The sequence below is a fragment of the Guillardia theta genome (assembly GCF_000315625.1).
Source record: "Guillardia theta CCMP2712 unplaced genomic scaffold GUITHscaffold_140, whole genome shotgun sequence".
In the NCBI taxonomy this organism is placed as follows: domain Eukaryota; class Cryptophyceae; order Pyrenomonadales; family Geminigeraceae; genus Guillardia; species Guillardia theta.
The window spans coordinates 68,225-86,089 of NW_005434534.1; the positions used below are offsets into that span (position 1 = coordinate 68,225).

General features: G+C 48.5%; 7 protein-coding genes across 7 annotated transcripts; 3 read left to right on the forward strand and 4 right to left on the reverse strand.

Annotated features, from left to right (window-relative positions):
• Positions 1 to 432: 432 nt before the first annotated feature.
• On the reverse strand, positions 433 to 2,896 carry GUITHDRAFT_158788 (hypothetical protein; the record flags this gene model as incomplete). The annotated part of the gene is made up of 8 exons (XM_005821619.1): positions 433 to 448; positions 1,781 to 1,873; positions 1,927 to 1,971; positions 2,031 to 2,062; positions 2,120 to 2,298; positions 2,341 to 2,401; positions 2,445 to 2,689; positions 2,743 to 2,896. 8 exons carry the CDS (start codon positions 2,894 to 2,896, stop codon positions 433 to 435), a joined length of 825 nt encoding a protein of 274 aa, XP_005821676.1.
• A 920-nt stretch (positions 2,897 to 3,816) lies between these two features.
• GUITHDRAFT_155658 (hypothetical protein) lies at positions 3,817 to 4,548 on the forward strand. Its single transcript, XM_005821620.1, has 6 exons — positions 3,817 to 3,864; positions 3,911 to 3,966; positions 4,019 to 4,133; positions 4,176 to 4,262; positions 4,313 to 4,397; positions 4,443 to 4,548. Exons 2-6 carry the CDS (start codon positions 3,927 to 3,929, stop codon positions 4,470 to 4,472), a joined length of 357 nt encoding a protein of 118 aa, XP_005821677.1. The 5' UTR covers positions 3,817 to 3,864; positions 3,911 to 3,926; the 3' UTR covers positions 4,473 to 4,548.
• Positions 4,549 to 4,649: 101 nt separating this feature from the next.
• On the reverse strand, positions 4,650 to 5,234 carry GUITHDRAFT_80355 (translation initiation factor 1A; the record flags this gene model as incomplete). Its single annotated transcript, XM_005821621.1, has 3 exons — positions 4,650 to 4,886; positions 4,935 to 5,089; positions 5,147 to 5,234. Coding segments are annotated over 3 exons (480 nt in total), but the record flags the coding sequence as incomplete, so codon positions are not given.
• A 2,078-nt stretch (positions 5,235 to 7,312) lies between these two features.
• Positions 7,313 to 7,927, reverse strand: GUITHDRAFT_147018 (hypothetical protein; the record flags this gene model as incomplete). The annotated part of the gene is made up of 1 exon (XM_005821622.1): positions 7,313 to 7,927. One exon carries the CDS (start codon positions 7,925 to 7,927, stop codon positions 7,313 to 7,315), a length of 615 nt encoding a protein of 204 aa, XP_005821679.1.
• A 1,856-nt stretch (positions 7,928 to 9,783) lies between these two features.
• Positions 9,784 to 10,377, forward strand: GUITHDRAFT_119133 (hypothetical protein; the record flags this gene model as incomplete). The annotated part of the gene is made up of 3 exons (XM_005821623.1): positions 9,784 to 10,006; positions 10,066 to 10,254; positions 10,304 to 10,377. The coding sequence occupies 3 exons, from the start codon at positions 9,784 to 9,786 to the stop codon at positions 10,375 to 10,377; spliced, it is 486 nt and encodes a 161-aa protein (XP_005821680.1).
• Positions 10,378 to 11,936: 1,559 nt separating this feature from the next.
• On the reverse strand, positions 11,937 to 12,861 carry GUITHDRAFT_155660 (hypothetical protein). The gene has a single exon (XM_005821624.1). It carries the CDS (start codon positions 12,561 to 12,563, stop codon positions 12,150 to 12,152), a length of 414 nt encoding a protein of 137 aa, XP_005821681.1. The 5' UTR covers positions 12,564 to 12,861; the 3' UTR covers positions 11,937 to 12,149.
• Positions 12,862 to 14,125: 1,264 nt separating this feature from the next.
• On the forward strand, positions 14,126 to 14,746 carry GUITHDRAFT_119134 (hypothetical protein; the record flags this gene model as incomplete). The annotated part of the gene is made up of 1 exon (XM_005821625.1): positions 14,126 to 14,746. The coding sequence occupies one exon, from the start codon at positions 14,126 to 14,128 to the stop codon at positions 14,744 to 14,746; it is 621 nt and encodes a 206-aa protein (XP_005821682.1).
• Between the last annotated feature and the right edge of the window lie 3,119 nt (positions 14,747 to 17,865).

A 17,865-nucleotide genomic window follows, 5' to 3' on the forward strand; every position in this document is an offset into this window, starting at 1 on the left:
AGAGAGAGAGAGAGAGAGAGAGAGAGAGAGAGAAAGGCAAAACGGATACAAGACGTCGCATGCTCGATTCACCAAGGAGGAGATCGAGATGAGTGAGAAGGATATTGTCAATGAAAAGGAGAAGAGAAAAGCATCAACTGACCAGTGTCTTGTCCTGTTTGCTCCTGTCGACTTTCATTTTGATTTTCAGCCCGGAGATCGACGACCTCCTCGTGTTCTTTTTAGGTATTAGCAAGTGCAGTATGCCACACAAATGCATCACTTCGTCGTCTGACGATGAGTCGTACACTCCGCGAAAATACTTACTGTACTGCAAAGGCTCCTGAGTCCTTGATCAGATCAAACACTGGTGGATGAAGCTGGTGATTACCTCGCTTTTCTCGTCTTTCTTTTCGCGCTTATCCTTCTTTGATTTCTTGTCCTGTACCAAAATCAACGATTCAGCAGCCTAAGATCATTCTAGATCACTTTATGCTTTCTCTCTTTCTTCTTTGCCTTTTTCTTTTTTTTTGACTTTTTTGACTTTCGATCCTTATCCGAATCAGAGTCCGACTCCGACTCTGAGCTCGATCCTGACACTGATTTCTTCGATTTCTTTTCTTTCTTGCGTCTCTTCTTGCTGCGTTTCTCTGAGGTCGGCGAGCGACTTGCAAGAAATGATTCAGATGCAGCCCTCAAAGAGTATCGATTACTCTCTCTTCCGAGTCCGCGACTCCGAGCTTGAATCACTTCCCGAGCTTTCGCTGGGAGGACTAGCGAAGTAAGTCTACATAAGACAAGGCTTATCAGTACTCACGGACTTCGCCGCTCCCCTTTTTCGTCTTCACGGTGACTCCTTCCTCTCTCTCTGTTTGGTCAGAAAAAGCGTAAGCTAAAATGTTCAGACGAGATAAAATCATGAAACACTATCCTATCTCCCTCCCTTTGTTCTGATAATCCACACACCCTATCCACCTCTCAACCCCTTCAAAGCATTCGTCCTTCATTCGTCTCTCTCTCTCTCAATCCCACTGCTCTCATGTTTGTTTCACACTCGTCTCAGCCTCAACTCATCTGTCCTTCCGTTCCCATCGGCGACCATTCCCTCGCTCCCTCGCCTCTTTCTCTTTGCTACCTCGCCCCTCCCCTCGCTCGCCTCCCCTCCTCCCCCTCCTCCCTCCCCTCCCTCCCCTCGCTCGCTCCCCTCCTCCCCTCGCTCCCTCGCCCCTCCCCTCGCTCCCTCCCCTCCTCCCCTCGCTCTCTTCCACCTTGTCTTCACTTCGTCATCTTGGTCTCCCGGCATGCGCCCAAGAAGGTCCCTCATCCCCGCACCCCAGCGGGGGGCACTTGGACACACTGCCACCGCCACTTCAAGGCTTGTGACTGGTGACTCGGACACCCGTGACTGCCCGTTGGATGGGCGGCCCGGCCCGGCCCGGCCCGGCCCGGTGACCGTCGTGGTGCACTGCGGAAGTCCGAGTCACGCGGCCACTGGTTGGACGGCCGGGTGGCCGACCGTACCGGCCGCGTTGGAACTTGGCTGGGCCCGGCGCCGGCGATGGCCGTAGTATCGCGGCGCTCGACTCTCGGATCATCCGAGATAATCACTGACTCGTGAGCCGCTCACAGTTCGGAGGCACGGTGACCATCGGATCCGATCCGAGTCGGATCCGATCGGACAGTCACCGTCACGGTGGCTCAGTGCGGCGCCCGGAACTGTTACTGATGAGGCCGCCGCCGTATAAGATACTACGGTGGCACGGGTTCTGCTGGTTCTCATTTATTATCAAGTTACAGATACTTCATCTTTCGAATAATCTTAAATTGCTCTGGTATCTCCATCAATGCGTGCATGGCGAATACAGCATCAGGGTTTCTCCCAGGAGGAACTCGACTGTCGCAAGAAAAGTCAAAACTTTCCTGTTCAAAGGGATGAGCCACGAGTACCTCATCACTTTTTCAAACGGAACGAACTGAAAGTTGTCAAATTTCCTGCGTCATGGTTGTCGGTTAGTTAGCCCTTTGAAGATCTGTCTCTGCTGTGGATATACCGTGCAGGCAGCTGATCATCAAACTCTTCCATCTACACGCATCAAATTTCCAGTCAGCAAGTGCTATGCGCTCTCACGTAAGCCCTCACCATTTCCCAAGGCCCATCACCAACCCCTACAACAATGATGGACAATGCATAGCTTGAAGCCTCAACGATGGCATTTTCTGTATCCTTGCGATTTGTGACTTGTCCGTCGGCAATGATGACCAGGATGTGGTAAGCATTCTCTTGCTTCACTATGGTGATAGCTTCGCGGATGACGGGGCCTAACAAGCATTAGGCACTCGCTCGCTTCCCTCGTCAATGACCGAAATTCGTCGGGCCTGCCAGGACGATGCCTGGCGTAATCTCATTGTACCGTGAAAGAACCTGTCATGCTTGAGAATAGGAAGAGTAGAAATGCGAGACCTGCCTCCTCGAAGCCTTGGCAGGGGCGTTTGTCGGGAAAGAAGGGAAAGCATTGCTTGTCTGTCGTGAAGTTGTCACCGAAACCGTAGGCAGGAATGAGCTTGTCGTCATCAAAGGCCTCCAGTGTGCGACCAACTACGGAGATAACGCGCTGGTAGGGGTTCAAAGCAGCTGCATCAAGGTGGTGGAGACACCTTCCACCAAAACTCTTTTCGCCTGTCCATGTATTGGACTTGGTAAAGTCAATGCCTGCAAGCCCTTCACTCGAAATATCCTCCTCCTCCTCCTCCTCCTCCTCCTACCCAAGATCAAGTTACTGGATTCCAAACCCACATCTCTCAGCGCTTTCTGCACTTCTTCGATTGAGTTGTAATTGTCAGCGATTGCAAAAAAGCGATCGGGTGGCTGCGTTTTCCTGCTTGTTGATGCTTCTTTGTGCGAAAAACAATTCCCCATCTTCGAGGACCGGCAAGAACAAGTCCCGACAAGACTCTGCCAATCGACTGAGTCAGGCAAGGCTTGAGAAGTCGGACATGGTTCAAAGACAAACTAAAGACTAAACCTCACAAGAGTTGCATGCCATGGATGATAAGCAATCAGTCAAGGAAACAATGATGGGATAATGACAAACAAGAGGACAACATCAAGACACAAGCCCATAGCTGCTCCTTTCTCGCTCCTTGACAAGAGTGTCCCTCATGACAAGAGTGTCCCTCATCTCAGTTGCCCCGAGCACATTCAGGATCAAGGTACACAACTTTTTGAGTTTTCTATGTTGTTATGTTGTTATAGGTGCCTTCTATTTCAATCTAATTTTAATCTGAGGCAGCCTCGTCCTAGTAGCTTGCTCTTACCACTTGCCGGGCCCGCCGGCCAGCTCAGCTGAGAGGAGGCAAGAACGTTACACGGAGTACAGTAGTGTTGGTGTTGACTATAACCGCTCATACGGAATTAGATCGCATGGCTGTCGTGCGGGCTTGTAGTGCGCGTGGCGAGTAGGAGGGAGAGCAAGGAGACAATAAGAAGAGAAGGAGGAGTTTCAGGCAAGAGATTCTTGGGGAGGGAGGGAGGGAGGGAGGGAGGGAGGGAGGGAGGGAGGGAGGGAGGGAGGGAGGGAGGGAGGGAGGGAGGGAGGGAGGGAGGGATGTGAGGGAAAGGGAGGAGAGGGGTTGAAATCAAGGTTAGAAGAAGAATTTGTCAATGCAGCGTGCAATCCAGTGAATGTCCCTTCATTTTGGTTTTCTTGGTTGTTGATCCATACTTCCAAGATGTCGAGGACAACAGACGGATACCTCCGTCTCTCGAACGGGCAACGAGCAGCCTTTGTCGTGCTAGGTTCACCTTGACTTTCACGGAAAGAAATTCATGACGCGAGCAGGTACATTATTTTCGGTTGTGCTAGTAACTCTGCTTGGAGACGACAGGCTAGTTTCATATTTCAGTTTACGTTATATCTTACCAATGCTCCAGTGGATATCGTTCCACAATGTCTGCTCGTGGTGTTCAGACAAAGAGAGTGCTTGAAGGTACTCGCATCATCTTGTTTTGGGTTTAGCAAATTTTCTGAAATATTAGCAGCCTTGCAAAATAGCGTTGAGGCCAAAAGTTTGTTCGGTGAAGCGGCAGGAGCAGGGTGGACAGGTCACACACATTTCGAGCCCAACCCAGGGGCAGACGTCGGGGTTGCGACGAGGTGAGAAAAGGCGGAATGAAAAAAACGATTGACGGGCTGCAGCAACTTTCCTGGTGACTACGTGGGAACCTATGGGGGATACACAACGGACTACACAAATGACTTGGAGAGGCGAATGACGATGCACAGGTAGACAGCCAACTTGTTGTGGACAGAGGTAGCAGTTAAGTCGTTGTCAGGGGCTCAATTGTGGATGCCCAACTCAACCCTGATAGCGCTGATCCCAAGGTGAAGGGATACCTTGACGAAGCCAACAAGAAATTGGTATGAGCAGCACTCCATTCCACATTCAGGATAATCGTTTCACAGGACATGCCGGGAATTCTCAGCTTTCCCTGAGCTTTGAACAACTTCACCTTGAATACCAAATTAATGCATCCGAGCAATGCTAAAATAAGCTAGCTTTTTCCGCGGTGTTGCCTGGTCGGAACAAGGAAGTGTGTAAGTGACTTCATTGTACACGAGACGATCTTAGGAGAATTAAGTTAAAACGAAATTCAGATATCGTCGATGTCGTCATCTTTGTCTGACTCTTCTGATTCCGATTCCCTTTCGTCCTCCTGAATCAAACGTTAGCTTCCCAATGGGACCTCTTATGCAACAAACCTCCTCTCCCCCACTTCCGAATTCAAAGTTGTCCTCTCCTCCCTCTTCGGTCTCGTTGAGCTTTACTGTTTCGGGAAGCTCATTTGCTGCCTTCAGGGCACGAACTTCATCCGGCATGTACTTGTCGATGACATCTGCTTTGTTATCCTGGAGAAAAAATTCAAACGGAGTTAACATGTGCATTGACTTCTGCACCTGAAATCCACGAAGACTGATGAGGACGATGTCTCCGACTGCGATGCGAACTTTGCGACCCATTTTGCCGCAAATGTGGCACATTCGCTTGACACCATCGAAGCAGTACGCCTCCAACCATGGCCCTCCATGCATCTTGAGCACTTGAGCATACTCTACGAATTCAAGTCAGCAGGACGTGATTGGCTGGAAGCAACGAGAGTCAGTCGCACCTTGTCCCTCGTCTGTATTCTTGAAATGAAGTTCACGCTTGCCATCACGATCACTTTTGGCGCGTGATCTGTTCTTTCCTCCTTTTCCTGACAAGACCAAAACATGTCAAAATTGGTTGCATGGAAAATGAAAAATTGATCAGAACTCAATCCAAAATGTTCACTTTTGCGTTGTAATTATTGTTCAAAAACTGAATTCGCCAGAAAACAAACTGCTTAAATGTTCGAGGCTGTCTCAATGATTCAACACACATGCCACCAATGTATCCAGAACAACTGAAACCACATGTATCCTCCAACTTCATCACGAAACTCAACTATTTTAAGGAAGACGTTCATCCCGCAACATACTCATCAATACTGAGGACTGGCACATTCCGTTCTTCTCTTCTCTTCTCTTCTCTTCTCTTCTCTTCTCTCCTCTTCTCTTCTGTCCTCTCCTCTCCTCTCTCTTACCTTTGTTCTTAGGCATGATGACGCGCACGCGAGGGAGATGGTACCACCCACCCGGGTCCTGCCCGGTTTTGATACCCCCACCCCTTGAGCCCCATACCACCCATGTACCCCACTTGTCCCATTGCTTTGCGAGGGATACGTGAGCCCCTAACCCCCCAGCCTGGGCTCAATCGCCGTTGCACCCCACCTTGCACAGAGATTTCAAATGTTAGTGGCAAGTTTGAATTCTATTTCTGGAAATTTATTGTTTACAATTCTTTTATAAAATGACAGTAACTTTTAACTAGTAGAGGTGAGAGATGCGTAGCGGAGGGAGGGAGGGAGGGAGAAGATGAGCATGCATAGTGTTTGTATGCATACACATGCGTACAAGCAGACTGAAAGGCTACATCGTGAAACTCGATTATTCATATAACATGGGCAGATAGAAGACCCACCGTTGCAAACTATACTACAGCGTGTGGAAGTTTATACACCTGTTGTGAAAATATAAAGTCGAAGCTGTGTCCGTTGACATGAGACTTTTGGCGACTCATTTTTTCGGCAGAATGTGATAAGCCTGTTGTTTCACTAGAATTCATTAATGTTCAAATACCAAAGATCACGCAAGCTGGTGAACGCCATCCTGATGAATGCCGCCAAAGTGAAGAAATCTAAACATGTATGCTCTTGAAAGTTCTCAGTTTTCACGTTCTAATTGGCTGTACAAACACACCACAATGTTGGACCAGTCGTGGTACCGACTTCATCTATGCTCACAATCCTATTTCAAAGGGAACACGTGACACCTCATCGACGGGAGAAGAAGAGATGCATTTTTTACCCCGAGTATGCCATAAACACAATGTTGGGTCTCTGACACCATCAGAGCTCGCTTCGTGACCTTCAGATTCATTACCTGAAACCAGGCCAATGTCGGATAAGTTCAAGTAAGTGCATGAAAATCAGTAATCCGATCTCTCTCTCCTTCTCAGCCTTCTTTCGCTACACCATCCTACCTAGGATACGCACTCACATGAGATCAACACTTAAAGAAATGCTTTGTTGGCTCTGCTTGAATTCTCCCTCAAACCTCCATTCCCTTCTAGTCACCGGCCTGTCCTCGTCTTGATGTTGTCTCCCTTCCCTGGACTCCATTTGCTATCTCCCCTGGACTCTCCTCGCCCTTGCTCTGTCTGTCTCTATCTCTGTTTCTATCTCTGTCTCCATCTCTGTCTGTCTGTCTGTCTGCCTGCCTGCCTGCCTGCCTGTCTGTCTGTCTGCCTGCCTGCCTGCCTGCCTGCCTGCCTGCCTGCCTGCCTGCCTGCCTGCCTGCCTGCCTGCCTGCCTGCCTGCCTGCCTGCCTGTCTCCTCTGTCTGTCTGTCTCTCCCTCTGTCTGTCTGTCTGTCTACCCTAGACTCTTCTGAGAGACGACTTGTACCAACAGTGCCGCATAGGCTATAAATGCAATGAGTCATGTTCACACCTCGATCGGTACATCCATTACCATTTGATCCCTGCCTTGAGGTTGCCTCAAACACCATGTTTCTTGGCGTATAACAACACAATGCTAAATTGATCATTTTGTTTGTGCGGGTGTTTCAAGACTGAAAGATTTATTGTCAAATATGAAAGATTCACGATTAAGGAATTACGGATATCTGAGGGAGGAAACATGACAGCATTTATAAACACCTCATTGAAGACGTACTCGAAGCATCGTGATGCAATTAGGCTCGCTTCTCCATTCTTGGTTTCCAGCAGTAGATTCTCTGTGACTTTCGATTCCGATGAGACACATCTTTCTTTGGTTTTGCGATGACACAGATAGAATGCCTAGACAAATTTTCAGGAAGTGCTTTGCGAGCATCATTCTCCATGGGCACCAGAGGTTCTCTGTCTGAATGCTGATTGCGAAAGACAAGTGGCCACCTCAAGCCTGAAGGAGACTTGTTTAGAGCAGACTTAGAACCAGCTGATTTCATCTCCTTGATAGACGAATCTTCGTTTTCAAGCTCGTCGTCAGTGGCTGAGAAATCCTTCATTCCCATTTGTGGGCTAACAACTTCGTCAAAGTAGACAGATTTGAATTCTTCCCTCAACAATTGCAGTACTCTGTTCTTATCTCGCTTGATTTCAAGGTGATTCAAACCAACAGATGAATTCAGAGATGCTGTCATTTTGAAGGGAGAGAAGTTCAGAGGATAGCATCCAGCCCGTGGCTGCCTTCTGTTTCCCGTCTGTGTTGAATTCGAATGTTCGATTTGATATGTTCTCATGTTCGCTTCTCTTCTTTCTCTTTCTAGAACCTCTATAGGTATGAGCTCTGCATGGTCGCCGGTCATCGTGATACCACAGCCTTGGATGTGTAAGGGTATTGGGGCCTCGTGCGAGCGCCTCTTCTGCAAGCAATTTGAAGTAGAGCTGCTGTACAGTTCGATGAAAGCAGCAGCCTAAACAGTGTTGATTAGACGGCAGCTGCTGGAGCAAGACGAAGTAGCTGACTTGACACGTCTGAAGCAAGGCAGAAGAATGGAGGAGGAGGAAGTCAGAGCAGAGGAGAGGGAGGGGGCAGGTGCTGACGGAGAGCAGAGCTGGCGGCAAGGGAGGAGCAGCAGACAGTTGAGGAGGGCGAGGAGTCTTCTTTTTTTTTCAGTTGACCCATCTACCCCCTCTTCCCCACGACCCCGAAGGGGGTAGGGTCGTGTGCATCTTGAAATGTTGCACAGTTATGATGGGGTAGGGGTAGTCTCAACTTTATACAAAGTTTAGTTAATTCACCCCTCTAATGCCACCCCTACTTCCATTTCCCTGCTGCCAGATGAGCCCTCAAAACATGCCATCCCCACTCGCTCTCCTCCTCCTCCTCCCCTCGCCTTGTCCTCAGGCAACGGGGCCCTTCTCCTCCTCTTGCAACATTTCCCCTCCTCTCATCTATCTTCGCCCCCACCCCTTCCTCTTTCCTGGCATGCTCGCAGTTGCAATCAGACGGGATCACTTCCTATGACAACACTGGATCGAGAGACACTTGTATGAAGTTATCCTAACATTTTCTCACCCTTCATCAATCAACCTTGCAAATTAGCACACCGACACAAATCCCATCCCCTCTTCCCCCCTTCCCCCTGACTTTCTCCCTCCCCTGCACTTCCTTCTGCTTGCACTTCCACAAGCTTCCATGGATTAGAAGGCTGCAATATTCATCTACCCTATTTCTCCTGGCTCTTCTCCTGCCCCCATTACCTCGAGTATTTCTGTGACAGCTCAGTTGCTGACCTATGAGAAGAGCACACGCAGTTTGTACTTCGTTCTCTCCTGTGTATCCTTACTAGTAGATTCAATCTGCGATTGCGTTGCCGCTCCAAGGCTTGTCTTGCAAGAGGAGGCTTGTGAACTGACATGAACTTCGCAAGGTACTCTGCTGCTGCTAACTTAGCAACAGGTCGAGGGATTTGGTGAGGTTGAGTCACTTGTCAATTGAATCAAGGATTCATTTTGATCTCTCAGTCCTTCAAGAGTCTTCCATGCTGACACAGAACATCAGTTGTCCGATTGTGTTGTAATTTCCGCAATCTGGGCCCTTCAAGGCTTCGGTTGAATGATTCATTGGCAACCGTAACGACGGTGCTCCGATGATCTGCTGGCCTGGTGCCGCCGCATGCCATGCTTGAATGCCCGCCGCCGCTCAGATCAGCCAAGTTTCGCCGCACTGGCGAGTTTCGACAGGCCCTTGAAACGAGTCACTGAGTCGGAGCCGAAGACCCCGGGTGGAGAGTCACGCGGAGTCAGGCTTGATCTTCGGGAGTCAGCGCATCCTACTAGGCTAGTAGATTCGTGACTGGGTACCGTAGTGTCACTACTGATGACTAGTCGGACGGTGTGACCGTCCGTCCGGTGCCTTGCCAAGTTGACTGACTCTGAGTACCGCACTGCACGCCCGGTGACTGGCAGTCACTGACTCAGTGAGTGGCACCGTAGCCTACTCAGTGGGCCGGGACCCCGCGGGTACTACCGTCCCGTACTAATCGGCGGATCATGGGATGCCGGGCGCCGCGGCGCCGCCGGCCGGGGCCCGGGGCGGCCGGCCCGCGGCTCAGTGGTTGACAGTGACCAGTGAAACGAGGCTTCAAGGCTTCCGGCGAGAGGAGCGCGCCTCGTGGCGGCACCGGGCCACCCAACTAGCTGAGCGAAGAGTAGTACAATGGCGGGAAGGAATGTGAAGGCAAAAGGTCAAGGACGTGAGAAGATGCTGGAAGAACTGCGAGAGAAGTGCAGGAGGAGACTGAAAGACGAGAGAAAGAACCTTGTTGACACGCTCAGAGGATTGGCACAAGGCAAGAATGTGCTGGACATGCACCAGGAACAGCTAGAGGCTGTCAGGGATTTTACGAGAAATCTAATCGAAAGAGTGAAAATGGACGAGGGTGAGTACCAGGCAGGTCAAGAAGACTGCATGTTTTGCTTGACATTTCCTCACACTCAGGCATAAATGATCAAGAAGTTGGAGCCTTCAAGTCTACAGCGGAAGCCTATCCTTCGCTTTATGATACCATTTCAACTTCACCAGATGCAACTGTGGAAGAAGGCGATGAAGAAATGCTTACATTCGAAGAGTACATTGACATGATGACTAAGTTGGAAGAAGAGATGATTCTCGATATTCTCGAGACTGGTATGCGATCATTAGCAAGATTGAGGTTTAACGAGTTTGCAGAACACAGACAAGCACTCGAATATCTTGGCTATGAGGAAGATGAAGCGTATGATTCCCTTGAAAGTCGTGGTGACGCGGTGAATTCCATACATGTGTTGATGTTTTGTGGTGATTTTACAATTGACAGGTTGTATGCCCTATCTGCCTCCGCTCAAACATTGAACTATTGTCGAACACATTTTTTTGTGCTTGTGGTATGTTTTGCTCTCTGGTTTAATTGCTTTGTTTTGACATCTTTCATGCTTGTTCATTGGAAGGTATGAGATTATCTTCCGAAATGGGACAAATATCCTTGGAAGAGCTGAAAGAGAGCATATCCGAGAGCTACGATGAACATAAAGCAATTTGTGAGCAGAAGCCTTCTTTTTCGATTCAGTCATGTGGAGGTCAAGATATGCTTGTATGATGACGTGAATCAGCGGTTTGAATCTCTAATGATACAACAGGTACTTCAATGCCAGCTTTGTGAATTCATGAAGATCGTGGTGTAATGTCGCTGGATTTCTCGTATCTACAACTCAAACATCAACGAAAGTTGTGACCTCGCAGGGAGAACGTTGCACGAGTGGATGCCATGGGAAACAATAGTTGTAAAGGTTCATTTATTTCCAACTTCAATCATTCTTTCCCGACGACATTATCTGCCAATTGCACTTTGTCGCACACGAAAACCTTCAGGAGTCAGCAAATAATCACTCACAATTGCAGTCTAAACGACATGACAGTATGTGATAACTTTGCCAAAACAAAAAGGAATTTGGAATAAGAATTGTAAACCTTTAGTGGTATCACTCTTAAAAACTGATGCGCGGTCAAATTGACTTCAGAAAGATCAGCCCAAGCCATTCCGAGATCGCAGAGATCACTTGTTGATTGATAAGTACAGATCAATTTTTCACACGACTCTATCTATGTGTATTGTATGTTTGAATTTGTCTATCCCAGTGATCATGCATGGGCTTTATATAGACCAGTGATCATGCATGGGCTTTACATTCAAACAAACAACATTAGTTTTCGCTAATTGTACAACATTTGAACATTAGTTTTCGCTCATTGCACAGTAGTGGGTGAGGTAGGGGTCGCGGTATCGATCTTTCATATTGCTACTGTTTGGCTATGCGTGTTGTAAAGTACATTCGTATTTGCATAAATGAAAATACAGAAATCATGACAATACGACAGCAATGAGATCTTTTTAATTATGGCCGGGTATGGATAAGTATTGTATTCTTTGCCAACCTGTCGACACCAATGAGATTGTTTCATTTATAGATATGGATATAAGTGTTGTAGTCTTCGCAACCTGGAACGATACAAACTGTCATGCAACAAGTCCAAGTTTGCAGTGACACTGTATGTGGCAACGGGACTGCAGTATCCTTCTTACTGTAGTTATCAGCGCAGTATACATACCTGCCTTAGAACAGTTGTTGCATGTGAGCATATCCATATTAGCACCATCATAGCATTGGATGTACAATACTAGAGAAGTTGAGCATCGATGCTAGGCGCTATCTTTGGAGCTTGTTTTTCAGGCGTTGTGTTGTAGGCCAACATTGTTTATATCAGCTTCAATAGATAACAGGATCTTCGTCGCAGCGCTTTAAATAGTTCATCATTGTCTCAACAGATTCGGCAATCCTTAGATGCTTGTTTATTATGTTCGACAACAATATATCCAACATGATGGAATCCTACTTTGTTAATTCTTATCACTCAAGTCTGCAAGATGCCTGAGCCGGATTCATTGGATTATGGATAGCATGCTCGAATCATACATAATACATAAGTTGATCTATAGACAGTCACAGCAGGAGAAGTCCACATGATGATACTATTGTGTCTACAATTCAAATGATGATTGGGCTAAGGTATGCCTGTTGTTGAGTATTGGACATTAGGAAGGACCAGGGGTTGTGGTCGCATATCCCGAATGACACTGGCTTATCATGACATGTATGCTTCCTCTTTGGCAGCATATGAGTCTGTTTGACACCTCTCTTCTTTGCTTCATTCCCTGCCTTCGCGTCCATGTTGCCGGCACACCCCCATGTCCCTTCTCCTTGACAGTTGACCCCAGCATTAGAAGTATCTGTTGCATTTCCATGAGCATAGATGCCCATACTTGAGTCATAGGCCGACATATTGCTTTCTTCAAAGTAGATAGACTTGAACTCTTGCCTCGTCCTCTCGCGTATCAATTGAACATCCTCCTTGATTTCATGTTGATCTAGGCAAGTAAAATGAACCTTTGCCCCCGTCATTTTATAGGGAGAGAAGTTAGCTGGATACTGTCCAGCCTTCGGCTGCTTACGGTTTACCTTGCCTCGACTGGTTTGCAACACACCTCTATGAGATCTCTTGCTTTTCTTTGATCGTATCGTTGAACACCGAGGCCAACCAGGTTTAGGAGCTGCACTTCGGTCATGAGCTCGAGCTTTGCACATCGTGCTGGGAGTGCGACGACTCTGACGCAGTCGTCACCCTTACGTTGTAGTTAAACAACCAAGAGCATTGAGCTCACGCTCCGTCTTCCTGCCTTTGTCCTCCTGCCGCCATCGCTTGAACCGCTTGATCGCCCTCCGTTGATTCGCCGGCGAAGTGTATGAAGGAGAATTCGGGGGTGGGGGTGGAGTTGAGGAAGAAATCGTCTTCTGCCAGGGGTGGTACGACTGTGTTTGCAGGGTACACGAGAGGATATGGACGGGTGGTCGTTGTTAAGTAACATCCAAGGGGGTGGGGTTATAGTTCATGATGGGTACGGTCCGTTGGTCAGTGAGGGGAAGAGGGTACATTGATTTGAAAGTGTTTGGGGTGCTTAGGTGGTGTATGATCGTAGGATGTCCGTAGCTTCATAGGCGTGGGGGGTATACGTCCTATCCAGGTGGGTGGGGGTGGGAGATTCAATAAAGGGGGTGGGTGGGGTAAAGCAGCAAGCAGTGACAGCATGATGTGTCAATCTGAACTCAATCGATTGAAATCAACGATTCAGTTCGATTTATTCATTTTTTATCTTTTTTTTGGTTCTAAAACCCTTTTAAGAGCAGATACAGCTTTACCGACTAGAAGTAATTTTAAGTCTAAAAGTGTTGTAAAAGGCGGGAGGTGAATCGGAGGGACGAGCGGGGATGAGGGGCAAGCATCACGCGGCGCGAAAGGTCAAGGAGGTGACATAAGGCTAAACATGGGGGGTACCATGTGTGTGCTAGACCATACCCCTAGCCACCCCTACTACCCCCTTACCTGTCACCCTCCACCTGGCCCTTGCTCTTCAACAAACGGTAGGCCGGTAGACCCGTTAGATACCTGAGGGGGTAGTGGAATCATTCGTGAGGTCCTGGGGGTGGGTGGAGGGCAGAAGGGGTGCATGATGTTTTAAAGATGACGAACTCTAGTGGTGGCTTACAAGGGGGACTCCGAGGTACGGGTCACCGGAGGCGAGAAACGAGCAAAACAAAGTTCATGGGGTAGGGTACCCATTTGTCCGGGCAGTTGCAGAGAAGGTAGGGGGTACAGAGAGTGAAGGGGACATGATTCGAGGGTGGGGTGGTGCGGCGGCTTCTCCTCTTGTGCTGCAGCGGGGTCAAGCAGCTGCCTCGACTTGTCCGGCCGAGGCTCCTCAGCTTTCAGCCCTCTCCTCCTCACTCCCTCGACGACCTCCCTGCCATCGAACGCCAGACAAGTACATCCTTCTTCTGGTTTCTCTGCCGTCACCTGGCTGGGTTGTCCAACTCTTGAGACCCTGAACGGTTTAAGGTAACACAAGGAGAAATACGACATTTGATCGCCCAACTTTTGTAACACAACGAGATCTACATATCAGACGATGTGCGACAACATCCAACCTGTCGCCCTAGATGAGCTAGAACAGGAGCTGTTAATTGGAGAGAGCGAAAAACACCAAAGCAGTTGTAACGGCCAGAAGCCAAGACGGATCGCCCCTCGCAAGAGATTGCCCAAGCCCGGAAGCTACCCAGATGACTTCTCGCCCTTCAGGATGACATCCGGTGACGGCATGGTCGTCAGCCTCTCTTACCTAGAGATCAAACGCGACCTGCAGACCATCAACGAGCAGTGTCGCGACATGTTCCAGTCCGTCTACTACGCTGAGGTGGGTTGCGAGGACATGGAGCAGAGCAGCAAGGGCTCGAAGCCCTGTGCGCTATCGCCAGTGCGAGTACAATCAATCATCGCTGCAAGAAGAAGCAGAGGGCCGTGCATGAAGCAGCCGACCTCTAGAGCGGAGGAGACACGGATGATCATGGCAGCGGTCAGGGCTTCGTTGCAGGAGATCAGAAGCAGGCAGCAGGAGGACAATATAAGTGATGAAGAGAAGAGTGCTATCATGCGTATGAGGGCGAGCAAGCGACCGAAAGTAGAAGACAAATTCCCCGGCAACAAAGTTGCTAGTCAATGGATGGATACTTGTAGCTCGATCGTGATTTAATCTTTGTGAGTGTGAGTCTACTCTATGGTTAGTTTGTAGATCGTTAAAGCAGGAAGATGGTTTGTGGAAATGAATTTTGACTGCCATTACAACCCCACACCGCTACACTGAGAGTCAAAGACAGAAGTAGGCACGAGTCTGGAGTGAGCACGGCCAACTATTCGCACCTGCATTCCTGACATCATCGCCACGGTGTTCCGCAATCACGGGAACAGCGAATCAGAGCTCGTCGCTACTTTGACAACAGACCACGTGAGTACAAGCCTATTATCAAGTATGATTGTGTTGAACGCGACGAGATCGGGTTTCACATGCATGGTTCGTTGAATGCATTTGCTACGTTTCACATCAGTTGTGTTTTTCATTCAGAATTTTTTTTGATTTGTCCACACTTATGAGTTGCAAAGTCATCATCGTGTTTGGACGCTGCCTTAGCATATAATTTAGAAGGTTTCTTTCTGCATACGGGCATGCAGTATCAGCGAATGTGAATGGTGCTGTATACATATACATACAACAAGCTTGTCGGGAAGTTGTGGTTGTGCATAACAATGATGTTGTACATCAACACGTTGAGCATGTTTTCATAGCATCTGGGCGTTTTAAGGACATGAAATTAAAGATTCACTTGCAAATAAGTCGGAAATGCAAAATTTTGAGGCATCAATTGGCTTTGAAGGAATCATTTGCACTTCCACATCTCTCTTATGACATCCTGCTCTCCTCTACTTATTATACTCTGCTTTTCCCTATACCCTCTCCTGTCTCGTTACAATCTTGCTCTACTCACTCCATTCGCTCCTAAGTGCCCTAGTGCCTCGGTGCACGATTATATGCACTACGTTATTCCCTGAGCACTATTACACGGCTCTAAGCGACACCCTCTGCTCTACTGCACTTGTTGAAAGCTACCTACTGTACTGTACTTTGCTCTACACTAGTGTAACAAGCACCTCTGCTCTCATCTACTCTACTCCACACCCTGTGCTCGGCTGTGTGTAACTCCACTCTACTCTATTAGATTGCCTCTGCTCTGCTCTGCTCTGCTCTACACCCTCTGCTCTGCTGTACTACACTGTACCGCTCTACTCGTACACGCTCTGTGTTACTGTACTACACTTGTCTGAACTCCTACACCCTCTGCTTGGTGCACTTGAAACCTTATTTACTCTGCTATACACCCACTGCTCTTCTGTACCACATCGGCCCGTAAAGACCCGCATGTGCCCTGCTCTATCCCTTCTGTGTGGCACTATCTTGGTTCTCCTCTACACGCTCTCGTGCTCAAATCTTCTGCTCTACACCCTCTGCTCTGCTCCACTGCTCCCTTAGCTCCCTCAGCTCCCTAAGCTCCACTGCTCTGATCTGGTGCACATGTTTTAAAAACATGTTTTAGGACGGCTTCGCCTCGTCACGTTACCTCAAATAAAAGTCACGTCCCCTCCGCGCGCCCTCCCCCAGCCTCCGTCTCCCAATGGACAGATGCGGGGAAAGCTGGACGCGAATGTCTGTAACGCTCATTCATGGCACAATGGAACTAAAAGCATTCTATGACGTGTGATTGGTTGTGTTTCCAACACCAACATGCCTTCATGTTCCTGGTGTTGGCATATTCATTGCGTCTGCTCTTTTGCCTCTAACTTGTGGTGCCTCATTCGAATCTTTTTCGCAGACTTTCATTGCAGAGAGGGAGAACATGGTCTTCACTCGAGAACAATGTCTTCACACTCTTAGTAACACAGATCGACGTACTTACGATGACTTTGTCTATTACTTTATTGATCGGTTTTCATTTTTGCAAGCTTCTTGAAAGTACATGGGGGAGGCAATTCTGAGAATGTTTGTTTGTAGGTTTGGATCAGCTCGACACTACAGGTGTGTAGTCCCCAGAGGACAATGAACATCGTTGGGTATGATGTAAGTCGTTCTGAATAATTCAGTTTTCACTGAATTCTATGAAGCATCTGAGACACAACTTGACCAAAATTATGGGATGAAAGATTGTCTGCCACAACCCGAACTTATCGAAGCTTTACGGGTTGCAGATGTCTACAGCGAATGCTCAAGGCGCCTCCGCTGGATCAACACAAAGGTGAAGAGTAGAGATGTAAAGTTTATTTGACAACACAAATACACTGTCGATTCATGGCACATACACAGCAAAGGAAAGGACAGACCACCTTAGCAGTTGTTGACGATCCTTTCATAGTCGAGAAGAACCACCAGGGGTGGTGAGGCTCACGCACGAGCGAGCATCCCTCGTGCGTCCGCTTAGATCTGCTGCCTGCTCCTCCTCGAGGTTCAGCCAATCGTACCAGTATGTACACAGTACAGGAGGTACCACCCGTACTGGTCACACTCTGTCGCCCAACAGGGGTTGTATTGCAGAGGTCCAGTAGCCGTGAGAGCCCTTGGTGTCCTCACCTCGTGGCTGTACGAGAAGACCATAGCTCTGTTGCTGCTCACTCCTGCTCAATAAAATTCCTTCCTGCGGAGGTTTGAGCTCGCCTTCGCAGAGCTCTGATATTGTCATGTCTGTAAGGGCTAGTGTAAAGTACATATGATACTTCCCAAGGATAGCATGATTGTTTGCAATAAGTAGCAAGAGCTAGAGCTTGTGTGAAATTGTTAGCAGTGGGGCATAATCTAAGGTTTTTACTTGAGAGCTGCAGACGTATACAGCAAATGCTAAAAGCGCCTCCACTGAATCGAACAGGAAGGATGCAGCGAGTAAACTGTGAGGCCGATGTAAATGATGTCTCTCGTTTCCCACATCTCCGTCTTTACGGTGTGATTTTTCCGCTTTCCTTGACATCCCCGCCAACCCCAACCCCAACAAACACGAGGCCCCTTCTTCGAACCCGATGGTATCCGCGTGGATCTCTCGCTATAGAGCATCGACCAGTAATTTTCTGTTCCATGCTTTAGTGGAGCACACAGCTATCACATCACAGTACACGTCCTGCTCCTCAATTCCTTCGACATAGGCGGTCGTGACCTAGAGGAGGAGGCAGCAGCTGCCTCATGGGCCTGACGAGCTCAAGCCTGCATCCGTCAGCCTCACCCTGCGACCAGGGCTGGAGGCGCAAGTCACAACATGACGGCGGCGAGGGAAGAGT